The sequence below is a fragment of the Natrix helvetica genome, assembly GCF_964273705.1.
Source record: "Natrix helvetica genome assembly, chromosome: Z".
Classification (NCBI taxonomy): domain Eukaryota; kingdom Metazoa; phylum Chordata; class Lepidosauria; order Squamata; family Natricidae; genus Natrix; species Natrix helvetica.
In genome coordinates this window covers 118,631,636-118,643,738 of record NC_138554.1, presented here as the reverse complement: position 1 = coordinate 118,643,738, position 12,103 = coordinate 118,631,636, and the positions used below count along the sequence as shown (strand labels likewise).

At 40.7% G+C, this 12,103-nt stretch overlaps 1 protein-coding gene across 6 annotated transcripts in view; it reads left to right on the top strand.

The window, feature by feature from the left end:
- Positions 1-12,103, top strand: part of ARHGAP21 (Rho GTPase activating protein 21) — an 89,634-nt gene that overhangs the window by 12,146 nt on the left and 65,385 nt on the right. For 4 of the 6 annotated variants that reach the window (XM_081971483.1, XM_081971487.1, XM_081971482.1 and 1 more), the window contains exon 2: positions 1,968-2,084. The exons of the other annotated variants lie outside the window; for them this stretch is intronic. In XM_081971483.1, coding sequence (XP_081827609.1) covers positions 1,968-2,084 — 117 coding nt within the window. The remainder of the gene's footprint in view (positions 1-1,967; positions 2,085-12,103) is intronic. 6 annotated transcript variants of the gene reach the window in all.

Genomic DNA, 12,103 nt, shown 5'->3' with positions numbered 1-12,103 from the left:
AGATATAACTAATACTACTCACTCTTGTTTTCTTCACAATAGCAACCCCGTGTGGTAGGTTGACTGGCTAGATCAGGGGTCTGCCAAGGTATTAAACACTCAGAGCTATTTCAACCCATTTCCCACAGAAAAGAAAACACCGGGAGCCATAATATCTGGGTGGGCGGGGCCAACTCAACATCACTCCCACCCAGTCACATGACCCCTCCCCAACCACGCAGGTTTTGTGGCTCCTGGTGTTTTATTTTCTGTGGGAAACAGCTCTCTCTCTCTCTCTTTCTTTCTCTCTCTCTCTCTCTCTCTCTCTCTCTCCCTCCCTCCTTCCCTCCCTCTCTCCCCCTCTCCCTCTCCCCCTCCCTCCCTCCCTCTCTTTTTCCCACTCCGTCTCTCTCTCATCTCTCTCTGTCTCTTGGTCTTTCTCATCTCTCTCTGTGTATGTCTCTCATCTCTCTCCCTCTCTTTCTCGTGTGTGTGTGTGTGTGTGTGTGTGTGAGAGAGAGAGGTCCCTCTTGAACTATTTCCAAAAACAGATGACGGTTGGGTGTTTTGTTTTTGCTGCTGTTGTTTCTTCTGCTTTGGGTGCTTTTTGCTATAAGGTTTAAATCAAGAGGCATTTCAGGTTCCCAGATAAATCAAGGTCTTTTCATCCCCCTGCTATGACTCCCTGTTGGCTGAATCCATCACTAACTGGCCCCGTCCCTCGCTCTCCCCTACCAGTCACTCTTTGCCTGGCCTGAGAAGGTAAGTGTGACGGTGGGGGATGGAGACTCGCTCCATATTCCTGAGCAGGAGCGAAGCATCCCTGTACTTGCTAGGTCTCGCGGGCGCTTCTTCTGGCCCATGTTGGTGCTGCCTGATCTTGCAGGTGTTCGGGGAAATGTGCGACTTACTCTCTGCCCTTACTCTTTGGCCCGGCCCAGCTGCAGCAGATGCTCTGTGTTGTAATGGAGGGAACACCGTCTCCTCCATTATGAAGCATGCCAAATTTAATTGTGCTATGCAAGGCTCTGCAAAAGCAGCGGGCAGGCCATGGAGGCAGTGAGAGCAGCCGCATTGGCTGCAGCCAGGCTGGACCAGTGTCTCAGAGCAGAGAGCAAGTTGTGCATCTCCCCAAGTGACCAAGGTTCATGTAGCACCCACATGGGCCAGAAGAAGTGCCTGCGAAACCTAGCAAATACAGGGGCTCTTTGCTCCCACTCTGGAATATGGAGCAAGTCTCCATCCACCACTGTCAATCCTTCTCAGGCCAGGCAAGGAGTGACTGGGAGGGGAGAGCAAGGGGCGGGGCCAGTCATTGGTGGGTTCAGCCGACAGGGAGCCACAGCAGGGGGACGAAAGAGCTGCATGTGGCTGTGGAGCCGCGGGTTGCCGACACCCAGGGTAGGTTGATTGGTTTAAAGCTGTGTTTCTCAATCTTGGCAACTTGAAGATGTCTAGACTTCAACTCCCAGAATTCCCCAGCCAGCTGGCTGGGGAATTCTGAGAGTTGAAGTCCAGACATCTTCACGTTGCCAAGGTTGAGAAACACTGGTTTAAAGCCTTCTGGTTTGAGGGCACCGTTTAAGCATTATACCAAGCTGTTGGTGCTCTTTATGTATACATTGACGTTTGCTGACTAATGTCTTATTCACAAATATGTCTTTTTACTGTGTTCCTCCAAAGTCTGATTCTTTTTGTATTTACTCTTTTCATAATGATGTCATCAGTTGGAGGTCAATGTGGAAGTTTATTAAGGAGCATCATAATTTATGTCTTATTAGCAGCTTAAAATGCTAGTGATTGAAGATATCACTTATCTGCATATTTAACCAAAGTGCTAATGATTTTTTTACTATAGGAACAGGAGAGGCATTGCATTATAAATAGGTATATTTATCCAAAGGTACAAATATAATTGTTCTGTTAAGTATATAATATGGGAAAGGTAAAGATAAAGGTTTCCCCTGTCCATTTGTGTCCGATTCTAGGGGATGATGCTCATCTCTGATTCACAGCCGAAGAGCCAGCATTGTCCGAAGACATTTCCGTGGTCATGTGGCATATGCCAAGGATGCACGGAATGGTGTTACCTTCCCACCAAAATGGTACCTATTTATCTACTCACATTTGCATGCTTTCAAACTGCTAAGTGGACAGCAGCTAAGGCAAATAACAGGAGGTCATCCTGTCACGCAGCCCTTGGATCTTGCATCCAGACTGTCAGCTTTAAGGGTACTAGACTGGAATACCTGATCTAAACCAAATGATTAATTCATTGAATATTATAATTATATTTGCCAATACTTCTCTGAAATATCTGTGAGATATAGCCTTTGATTTTTTCCAATTGGACTTTTAATTGACTTATAGTCAATTATCAAATAACTATTGTGTACTTCAAATTACTTTGGTAGTCATGGAGGTGTTGGAAATAAAATTGTGCTTCAGCACTGGAATTTTCCATATTTGTTTGGTAATAATTTTTCTGTCTCTTTTAGACAGTACTTAAACAAATACTACCCTACTACTTAGCTCTTAAGGGTGAAATGGATAGCTGCAAAAAAGTTCACTCTCTATTGGTTTCTTTTACTAATGAGATGTCCTTGTTACAGAATTTTTTTCACATCAGATTTCACCTTCATCCGGATTAAAGCTTTAATATTTCTTACTGATTTTTGTGTGGAGATTTGAGGGGGGGGGGAGATTTATTTCCCCTTATTTTTTTATTTATTTGGTGTTCTTGGGTTTATGCTTGTTATGTTTACATTTGTACCAATTAGGTACTATACTCTTTGAGCTTAATACCACTATATTGTAATTTATATTAAAAGAGGAAGCGAAAAAGAACTGCTGAATACTGATAAGTATTTAATATCAAAGTCCCCTCCTCTCTTTTTCATTTTATAAACTAATTGAGTATTCCAGGGGTGGGTTTCAATTTTTTTTACTACCAGTTCGGTGGGTGTGGCTAGATGGGGCATGTGACTGAGTGAGTGTGGCCAACTTGACATCACTCATGCACACTCAATCACATGACCCCCTCACCAAGCCATGCACACTGAAACGGTGACAAAAAGTTTTGAGGGGGGGGGGTCCAGCCTTGCTGGAGCTAAGGAAACACTTGCAAACTACCCAGTAAAAAAAAAAAGCTTTTGCCTTCCCCAGCCCCCAGGAACACTCTGCAGGCTTCAGCAGGGCTGGGGGAAGGGAAAAAAAGCCCCCATTTTTGTGAAAAATTGGCGTAAAATGAGCCATTTTTGTGCAAAAACAGAGGCATTTTTGCCTTTTCCCAGCCGTTTTGAAGCCTGCAGAGTGCTTCTAGGGGCTGGGGAAAGCAAAAATGCCTCCGTTTTTGCAAAAAATGGTTCATTTTTTGCAAAAACGGGGGAATTTTCCCCTTCCCCCAGCCATGCTGAAGCCTGCAGGGTGCTTCTGTAGGCTGGGAAAGACAAGAAAACCTCAGTTTTTGCAAAAAAGGCCCCTCTTCAGGACCTCTCTGGGTCTGGCATGCGCACACGATTAAAAAATGGGAAAAAATGCATTTTTTCAATGAAGATTGTTCTGCGCATGTGCAGAACAGGAAAAAAAATGGTGGTACGGTCACGTGTCCGGCCAAGTTACTATCTATTTGGCCGAACCGGTAGGAATCCACCTCTAGAATATACCTTTCAGTTTCTCAATATTATACTCAGCATCAATTATACAATTTAAGCAATGCTCTGCCATTTACATATCAGAAATCATATTTTAAAATTTAAATATAGCTAATCCTTGATTTATAACCATTCATTTAGTGACCATTCAAAGTTACACTGAAAAATGACTTATAACCAGTCCTCACTTATGATCACGGTGGCATCCCCAATTATTATTATGGCATCCCTGTGATCACATGATCAAAATTTGGGTGCTTTGCAATCAGCATGCATTATGATCATTGCAACATTCCAAGATCACGTGAACTTCTCAGCCAGCTTCCAATGAGCAAAGTCAATGGGCAAGCCAGACTTGCTTAATGATCATGTGATTCACTTAACTTCAGTTATTTGCTTAACAATCATGGCAAAAAAAGTCATAAAATCAGGCACAGGGCATTTAACAAAACTTTGCTTAACAATATAAATTCTGGTTCCAATTGTGGTTGTAACTCAAAGACTACCTATATCATTTTAATTATTACCTTTACTATATAAGGCTCTTATTTATATTCTATAGCAGTGATGGTGAACCTATGGCACGCGTGCCACAGGTGGCACGCGGAGCCATTTGTCAGGGCACGCGAGGCGCTGCCCTGTCAGCTGGCCAGCGCGCATGCGCACACTGGCCAGCTGAGTTCACCGTTTTTAAAAGCCATTTTTTCGCCCTCCCGAGGCTCCAGAAGCTTTATAGGAGCCTGGGGAGGGCGAAAAGAGCCTCCACGCCCCCCTGGTGCCCTCCGGAGGCTTCAGGAACCATCCAGAAGCTTCCCTGAAGCCTTCGGAATGCTTAAAATGACCCTCCGAGCAAACCAGAAATGACTTCCGGTTTTCTCGGAGGATCGTTTTAAGCGTTCCGAAGGCTTCAGGGACCGTCTGGACAGTCCCTGAAGCCTTCGGAGCGCTCAAAACGACCCTCCGAGAAAACCGGAAGTCACTTCCGGTTTGCTCGGAGGGTCGTTTTAAACGCTCCGAAGGAGTCAGGGAAGCCTCCAGACCGTCCCTGAAACCTTCGGAGCGCTCAAACTGACCCCCCGAGCAAACCGGAAGTCACTTCCAGTTTGCTCAGAGGGTCGTTTTGAGCGCTCCGAAGGTGTCAGGGAAGCCTCGGACCGTCCCTGAAGCCTTCGGAACGCTTAAAACGACCTTCCGAGCAAACCAGAAGTCACTTCTGGTTTGCTCGGAGGGTCATTTTAAGCGTTCCGAAGGCTTCAGGGAAGCCTCCGGACGGTCCCTGAAGCCTCCAGCGGGGCGGGGGAGGCTCTTTTTGCCCTCCCCAGGCTCCTATAAAGCCTCTGGAGCCTGGGGAGGGTGAAAAAAGCATGTAAAAATGGGGGGGGGGGGTCACGCCTGTTGTGCGCGCATGCGCACTGGGGGGTGCACATTGCATTATGGGTGTGGCATGCCCGCACACGACCCCCCTGCACTCCCCCCACTTGTGGCACGCGAGCCAAAAAAGGTTCGCCATCTCTGTTCTATAGTGTAATAAAAATATTTTTAAAAATACAATTTAAAGAGCATTATTAAAAGATACAACTGACTGTAAGTTTCATATGATGCTCATTATTATTTGTTGAAGGTTTAATTATACTGCATTTCCCTGAAAATAAGACTAACCCTGAAAATAAGCCTTGGCCTGATTTTTTGGATTGGACCTAATGTAAGCCCTACCCCAAAAATAACCACCGGGGGATGGGCGTGGCTAGCAGAAGAGGCAGCGAGCTCATGCAGGCTGATGGTCCCTCACCCTCTCACACCCACAGGGCAGCCACATCCCTTCATTAACCTGCTTTACAGCTCCGTTCTCCGCCGCCACGTATAGGGCAAGAAAACTACTGGTAGTCTGTGAGACTACGGTAAAAATAATAGTTCAGACCTTCCAACTTCAGGAGATTTTTTTTTTTCGTGAGAAGTTGGCAGGTCTGAACTTTTTTTTTTTTAACCATCGTCCCATAGACTACTTTTTTTACCCTGCATTTCTTTTTGCAGTGGCACCGGCAGTACTTCAGTGCCTGGTTGGCAGGGTGCTTCTCACCTAACCTGCCTGTTAGCCCAGTGTTGCTGGGAAACTTCTCGGCTGCGGCGGGCCCCATGCTAGCCACCAAATGGCTGCCACTGTTGCTGCTGGCCCCACAGGGGCTGTTTGTAGCGCTCCTGGGAGCACCGCTCTCAGCTGCCCTGCTGGACTTCCAGGCTGCCAGGGCCCCTTTGCAAGCAGCCATTGGTGGAACCATGATCCCTGTGCCATCTCGCCCATTGCCACCTTTGGGCTGCTAGAGCTGGCCTGCACATCTACTTGGTGCTGCATGTACCAGGCTTACAGCTACACTAGCTTTAACCTCTTAGATTTGCCAGTTAAAGCAACATAAAAGCAGTTATAAAATAATAAAAAATAAATTAGTTTCCATGAAGCACCTTGAATAAAACATGGGAGGCCTTCCCTTTTATAGATATTATTCAAGAATATTGAATTCAAGACTTATTGACATTTAAAAGTATATAATTTAGATTATTAATCAAAAGCTTATTTTGTTCAGAACGGAGCTAATTATTTCAGAAATCAAGTAGGTTTCATGTTAAATGGTATATTTTAGTTTTTGCTGATGTAATTTCAGTGAATTTACTAGGCCTAAATACACTGACAATCTAGCCTAGACTACTTATAAAATAAGTGTACACCAGTTGATAGACAGAACAAGAACTTGGCAACTGTTGACTTTAGGTCAATCTTTTTGTCTCCGCTTGTTTTACCTCACAGGGTTGTTGTTTGGGAGATATAGAAGGAGGAAGGTGTGCTGGATATGTCTGCCACCTTGAATTATTTGTAAAAAATAATGAAGGTGGGATACAAAACAAACAAGAAAATAAACAACATATGAAATTAACAGTTAAAAGTGCTGCTATGTTTGATTTGTGAATGTATCGTATTTTATGCCTAATATATACATGTGGTCTAGTTAAAAAGCAACAACATCCATTTTTACTTGGAATAAGTAAAGAACTATCTATAAATGTGGTTGCTTTTAAAATATCAAATATTGCACTTGGAAGCCATCTCAGTACTAGTTAAATTGGATCAAACAAAAACAGAGTATAAAAATAAATTTACATTTTTACCCTCTATATTGCCCAGAGACCATCATTTTTCTTGAAGAATTCAGTGGTTTTAAATGTCCAAGCAAAACACAATTTACCTTTACCCTCAGTAATATCATATCTTCAGTATTGCAAAGTATGTCAGCATTTTTGGAAAAGTCAGTGATGTTATATCTGCAAATTCTATGCCATAATCTATTCAGATTTTTACATATTTCTATGGATGAATGACTATGCAGGCTTTATTGTTAATGTTGGGCACACCTAGCTTGTCAGGACCTCACCCAGACTGTGTCAAACAGCAAGAGGCCCTTTCACCTCTAACATAGAGTAATGAGATGAGTCACTGTCATCAGATCCAGGTTGATTAAACTAAATTATTTAAGAAGTGAACTTTAATCTGTTAGACAATAGAACTAGCAACTCATTATTTTAAACACTCTGTCAGATTTTCTTACACCAAACATTTCCTCCAATACTTATTTGTTACGTAATAACCTGTTGAATGTTTAGAGCTATTGGGAAGAAGGATGGGTTGATTTCTCAGTTTAATGAGTCTTTCTTCCTCCTCCTACTGTTTTAAAAATCAGAATGGAAATCTTTGGAAGTGCATTAGACATAATAGATCTGGATTTTGGCAAAATCTCTCTGGTTAGATCCCTTTAAAAATAATAAGATATCAGCTAGTCCTTACTGTATTGAACACATTCAAAATTCAAAAGAGTGATTGTTAATGGCTTCAGTTTAGAGGAAAGTTTTGTGTGAGGTACCATAAAACTTCTGTCTTTATTGTTTTTACAAATAACTCAAGGTGGTAAATACATCTAATACTCCTTCCTCCTCTATTTCTCAACAATCCTATGAAGTGGATTCGACTGAGAGAGACTGACTGACCCAAAGTGTCACCCAACTGACTTTTATGCCTATGGCTGGACTCCAGACTCCAGCAATCCAGTTTTGGGATTGCTACCTTAACCATTAAACTGGCTCTTCTTTTACTTATCATCTTGTTCATGACCAAATGGTAACCCATTTACTTGGAGGAGGGAATTTAAAAGATGCTCATCAGTTAACATATGACATAACACTAGAGATGGGCAGGTGGTTGGCTAATACCTCCGAGAAGAGAGAAAAAGATTTACAGTAAAAAGATGAAATTTGAAAAAGAATAATATAATATTCTAAAAGTGATCAAAAAGAAAATAGTACCATGAGGATGAAAGAATTAGGGGCCTTGCCCAAGAAGGTATGGTTAAAATTTTCAGTTATGTTGAGCACATAGCAGTCTTCAAATATGAGAAGAACATACAGAAGAGGGTCCATGCCAGGGGTGGGTTCCGGCAGGCACTACTGCTGGTTTGCTTGTGTGTGTGCTGTGCACACATGCACAATGCAATTAAAATTGTTCTGCGCATGTGCAGAACTGAAAAACAAGATGGCGGTGCCTATGGCACCACCCAGGAAACCGGTTCGGGAGTGTGGCAGTTGCTGGTTCCAACAGCCGAACCAGTCCAAAACAGTAGGAACCCACCACTAGTCCAGACGGTCCCCCCTCCCCACCTCAGAGGAGAGGAGAATGGATTAAAACTATAAAGAAATAGCTTCAGCATAGATGCCAGGAGGATCAGTCTGCTTCACTGGAGATCTTTAAACAGAATCTGGCTTTTCATCTATCAGTTATTCTCTGAGAATCCTTTTCAACCCTATTGTTCTATGAAGTCAAACTACTTCTTACTGTATTCATTTTATAGATATACTGTAAGCCACCAGTAGCATATAATGGGAACTTGTGGTCAAATGTCTGGATGTTTTGGTTACCAGAAGGTGAAAGGGGCAGGGAATTGATAGCCACAGCTGCTGGATAATGGTTTAAACTTCAAAATGTGGTTAGAAATCCCACAACCCTGAACCTTTGAAGTGCCTCATTATAGAGCTCCAGGTTAGTTATGTAAAAATACTATATTACACATTACTGAAAGCTTTCCAAGCTACAAGGGTGCTCAACAAATGATAGTTTTAACCAATCCTTGAAGTTCCAGCTGTCCCAGCACCCCCACAATCATGATCTGGGTGCTTGACAATCAATTAACACTTAGGACTACATCTTTCTGCAAGCTTCCCCATTAACTTTCTGGAAAGCTGTAAATGGCAATGACAGGATCACAGGGTGATGCAAGGATTAGTAAATTAATGCCTTGTCAAGCACCCAGATCATGATTGTGGGGGTGTTGGGACAGCTGGAACTCCAAGGATTGGTTAAAACCATCATTTGTTGAGCACCATTGTAGCTTTAAACAATCACTGAACAAATGGTCATACCCCAAAGACTATTTATACAAATATTTGCTCCTCTCTTAACAAATCAGTCTTCTTGACCTTTTTATTTTACACCTTTCTTTCAAATGAGATTTTCTTGGAATCAAATTTCCAGTATCTATTGGCGTATGTATCATGAGTTCTGCCATGATCCCCTAAAATGATAAAGAAATTGTAATGACAGTACTCGGTACTCATAATTATTTTGTTGGATTTAGAGTAGAGCAAGAAGTTAATATGCCATTTTTAATAATTATATTTTTATTTATATTTCAGAATAAAGATGCGTAAACTTTCATAATTTCCGAAAATATGAAATTATATTTATTTCCTTTTCATAGTAAATAAACAATAAAACCCTTAAAGCCAATTTTAAGGAAAAGAAAAAGCATGCTTATTTTTGTGTAACTTATAAAATGTAGATTTATGTATTTTGACACAGTCTCTCTTATATTTTGAATCAGTTCTTGCTAATTTTTCTAAACAGCTATAGAACATCCTTACTTACAGTAGTTGCTTCCTTTTCCACTGTTCAGGAAAAATAGAAGAGAATTCTATGATAATTGTAGCTTCGGGTACATGTACCATGAAGTGAGCAGAGGGCTCACTTCCTAGTTTGAGAACTCCTGGAGAACTCCTGGATATATTCTGAACTTAGCCTTTTCCATTATATTTCTCCAATGCAGTCAGGATAATAAATAGATTCACTTTCCCCGGTTCAAGTAAAGTTGATGTTATGAGAATTCTAATCCATTTCTTTGGGAAGGCTAAGTAATAATTTGACTATAGTAAAAGCTTGCATATTTATTAACTGAATTCGAGGAGTTCTATGTAAGACTTGAAACTTGCACACTTTCACTATTTTAACTTTTTAAAAATAGAAGTCTTGTTTTTAATTTCTTTCGCCTGGTTGCTGAGCAATAAATTAGATGTCGCTTTGGAATCTAGTCCAATTACAAATCGCCTGTGTTGGCTGGATGATTCTTGAAATAGTTATTGCATTTATCTCTACTTAATATGCAAGTTATATGACAGGTTCTCTACGTGCTGTATTGAGCACAGCAAGTAGGATATAGACTAGAATCATTACCATACTGGAAAGATGCTTTTGGTAAACAAATATTCCCATTACTAGTTAGAATATACTTCTGTCATTTTAAAGCTGGTTTAAAGGTAGGGTTGTGCAATAACTCAAATAGTTTCTCTCTGTACTGAGTTCTCCAGCAATCAAATGAGCCCTGGCTCTACTTCTAAACTAACTTTGCACTGTACATTCCTCACTTGGATTTGCTGAAAGAGTGATGTGCCCCTGTGGAGCTGATTATATTTCCTGGACTGCATATTTTAAGTGGATTTTGGCAAATTTAAAACTTTCAGCCCAAGTCTCTACAATGTTTACTCAGAATCAAGTCCTCCTGAGTTCAGTGGGACTTCTTCCCAAGTAAATGTACATCGGAGTGCAACGTTTTTAGCGCATACACATTTATTTTGGGAGGACATATTTTTAATAAGACATTTGGAAATGTAGTTAATGGACAAAAGCATTCTAGGTTTTTTGACTTAGTTTATAGTTCCACTCTGATAATGTTTACTCCTTTTGCAGCAGTTTGGTAAAGATCTTGCAAAGATAATATAGTTCTACACACATTTTTTGAAGCCAGATGTTAAAATGATAATTATTTTCTAATAAGTAAGATTTTGAGGGGTGTTGCCTGCTGTTTTAAATAATATTTTCAATAGGTATGCTTTAGTCTTTGACTCTTTAATTTCTAAGGAAAGCCAGCTGTGACAAAGAAGCACCTGCGGGCATATTATTTGTTTGCTTTAATAAACAGTATTATTAAATCATATGAGGAAAGTTAATGTGATTATAAAATGGGTGTGCAACTTAAGACCAAGAGCTGCATCACAATCACTAAGCTTTACATTTAACTATAGAAACCTTACAAAAGTTATTGCCAAACTATAATTTTACTGAGACATGGGGGGAAATTATTAAATACAGTGAAATGATCATATTCATTGTATTTGAATTAAATTAAATCAAAGATATTTATCTTGAGTCCATGAAATTTTGTGCCTCTAGTATCAAGTGTGGCTCTTGGGTTAGAAAAGGCTGCTTGCATTGTTATAAAATGGGAACATCTATCATGGGCATCTTGAAGCTCTTCTCTGTGGTTTACTGCTAGAAGGCTGAATGTCTGTGGAGATTCTCAGTCATCCAGGTCATAGTTGTCTCAAAGGTGCTTTTTCAAAAGGCAACTTGACTGTTTGAGGAAGAAGAAGACGACATTTTGCTTCTCATCCAAGAAAGAAGAATCCAAGAAAGCTTCTTCGATGAGAAGCAAAACATCTTCTTCCTCGAGGGAAAAAAAGTCTAGTTGCCTTTTGAAAAAGCACATTTGAGACTGCTAGAAGTCTGATTTTGCCTCAGCTCTGTTTCTCAGGCAGCAATGTTCTTTTCCCTCTTCAGTTGCTTCAGTTCTTCATTTCTGCCCACACAAAAGTCCAGATTCAGTACTCTAAAGCTTTAGACTTATTAAACAAGTCTTATTATCCAGATAATGACATTGCTCATCACAACAGCAGCTGTGAAATTCAAAAGGCAGTGATGACAAAATAATTTTGTGGGATAGCAAAACAATATTCTCTACATATTGCCACTATATACTGACATAATTATAATTCATATAATGGCTGCTGCCAAATGATCTTTCAGAAGAAAGAAGATTCTAGAAAATAGACTTTTTCTTGTTTTTTTTTTATTGGTTTTTCATTTTTTTTATTGCAGCTAGTCAGTAATCCAATTTATAGATGTTTTGTTAAATATACGTGTATGTGTAGACATTTGTGGAAGGAATTCTCCTTTGATATTTTTGGTCTTCCAAGTATATGCACTGGACTCTATAGATTTAACTTTGCCCAAATATATTGAAGTTGGAACTGATCTTAAAACGCTTCTACTTTGTTGATGATAGCTTGGTAACTAGTAGATGTGTTGGACCACACCAGTGCTA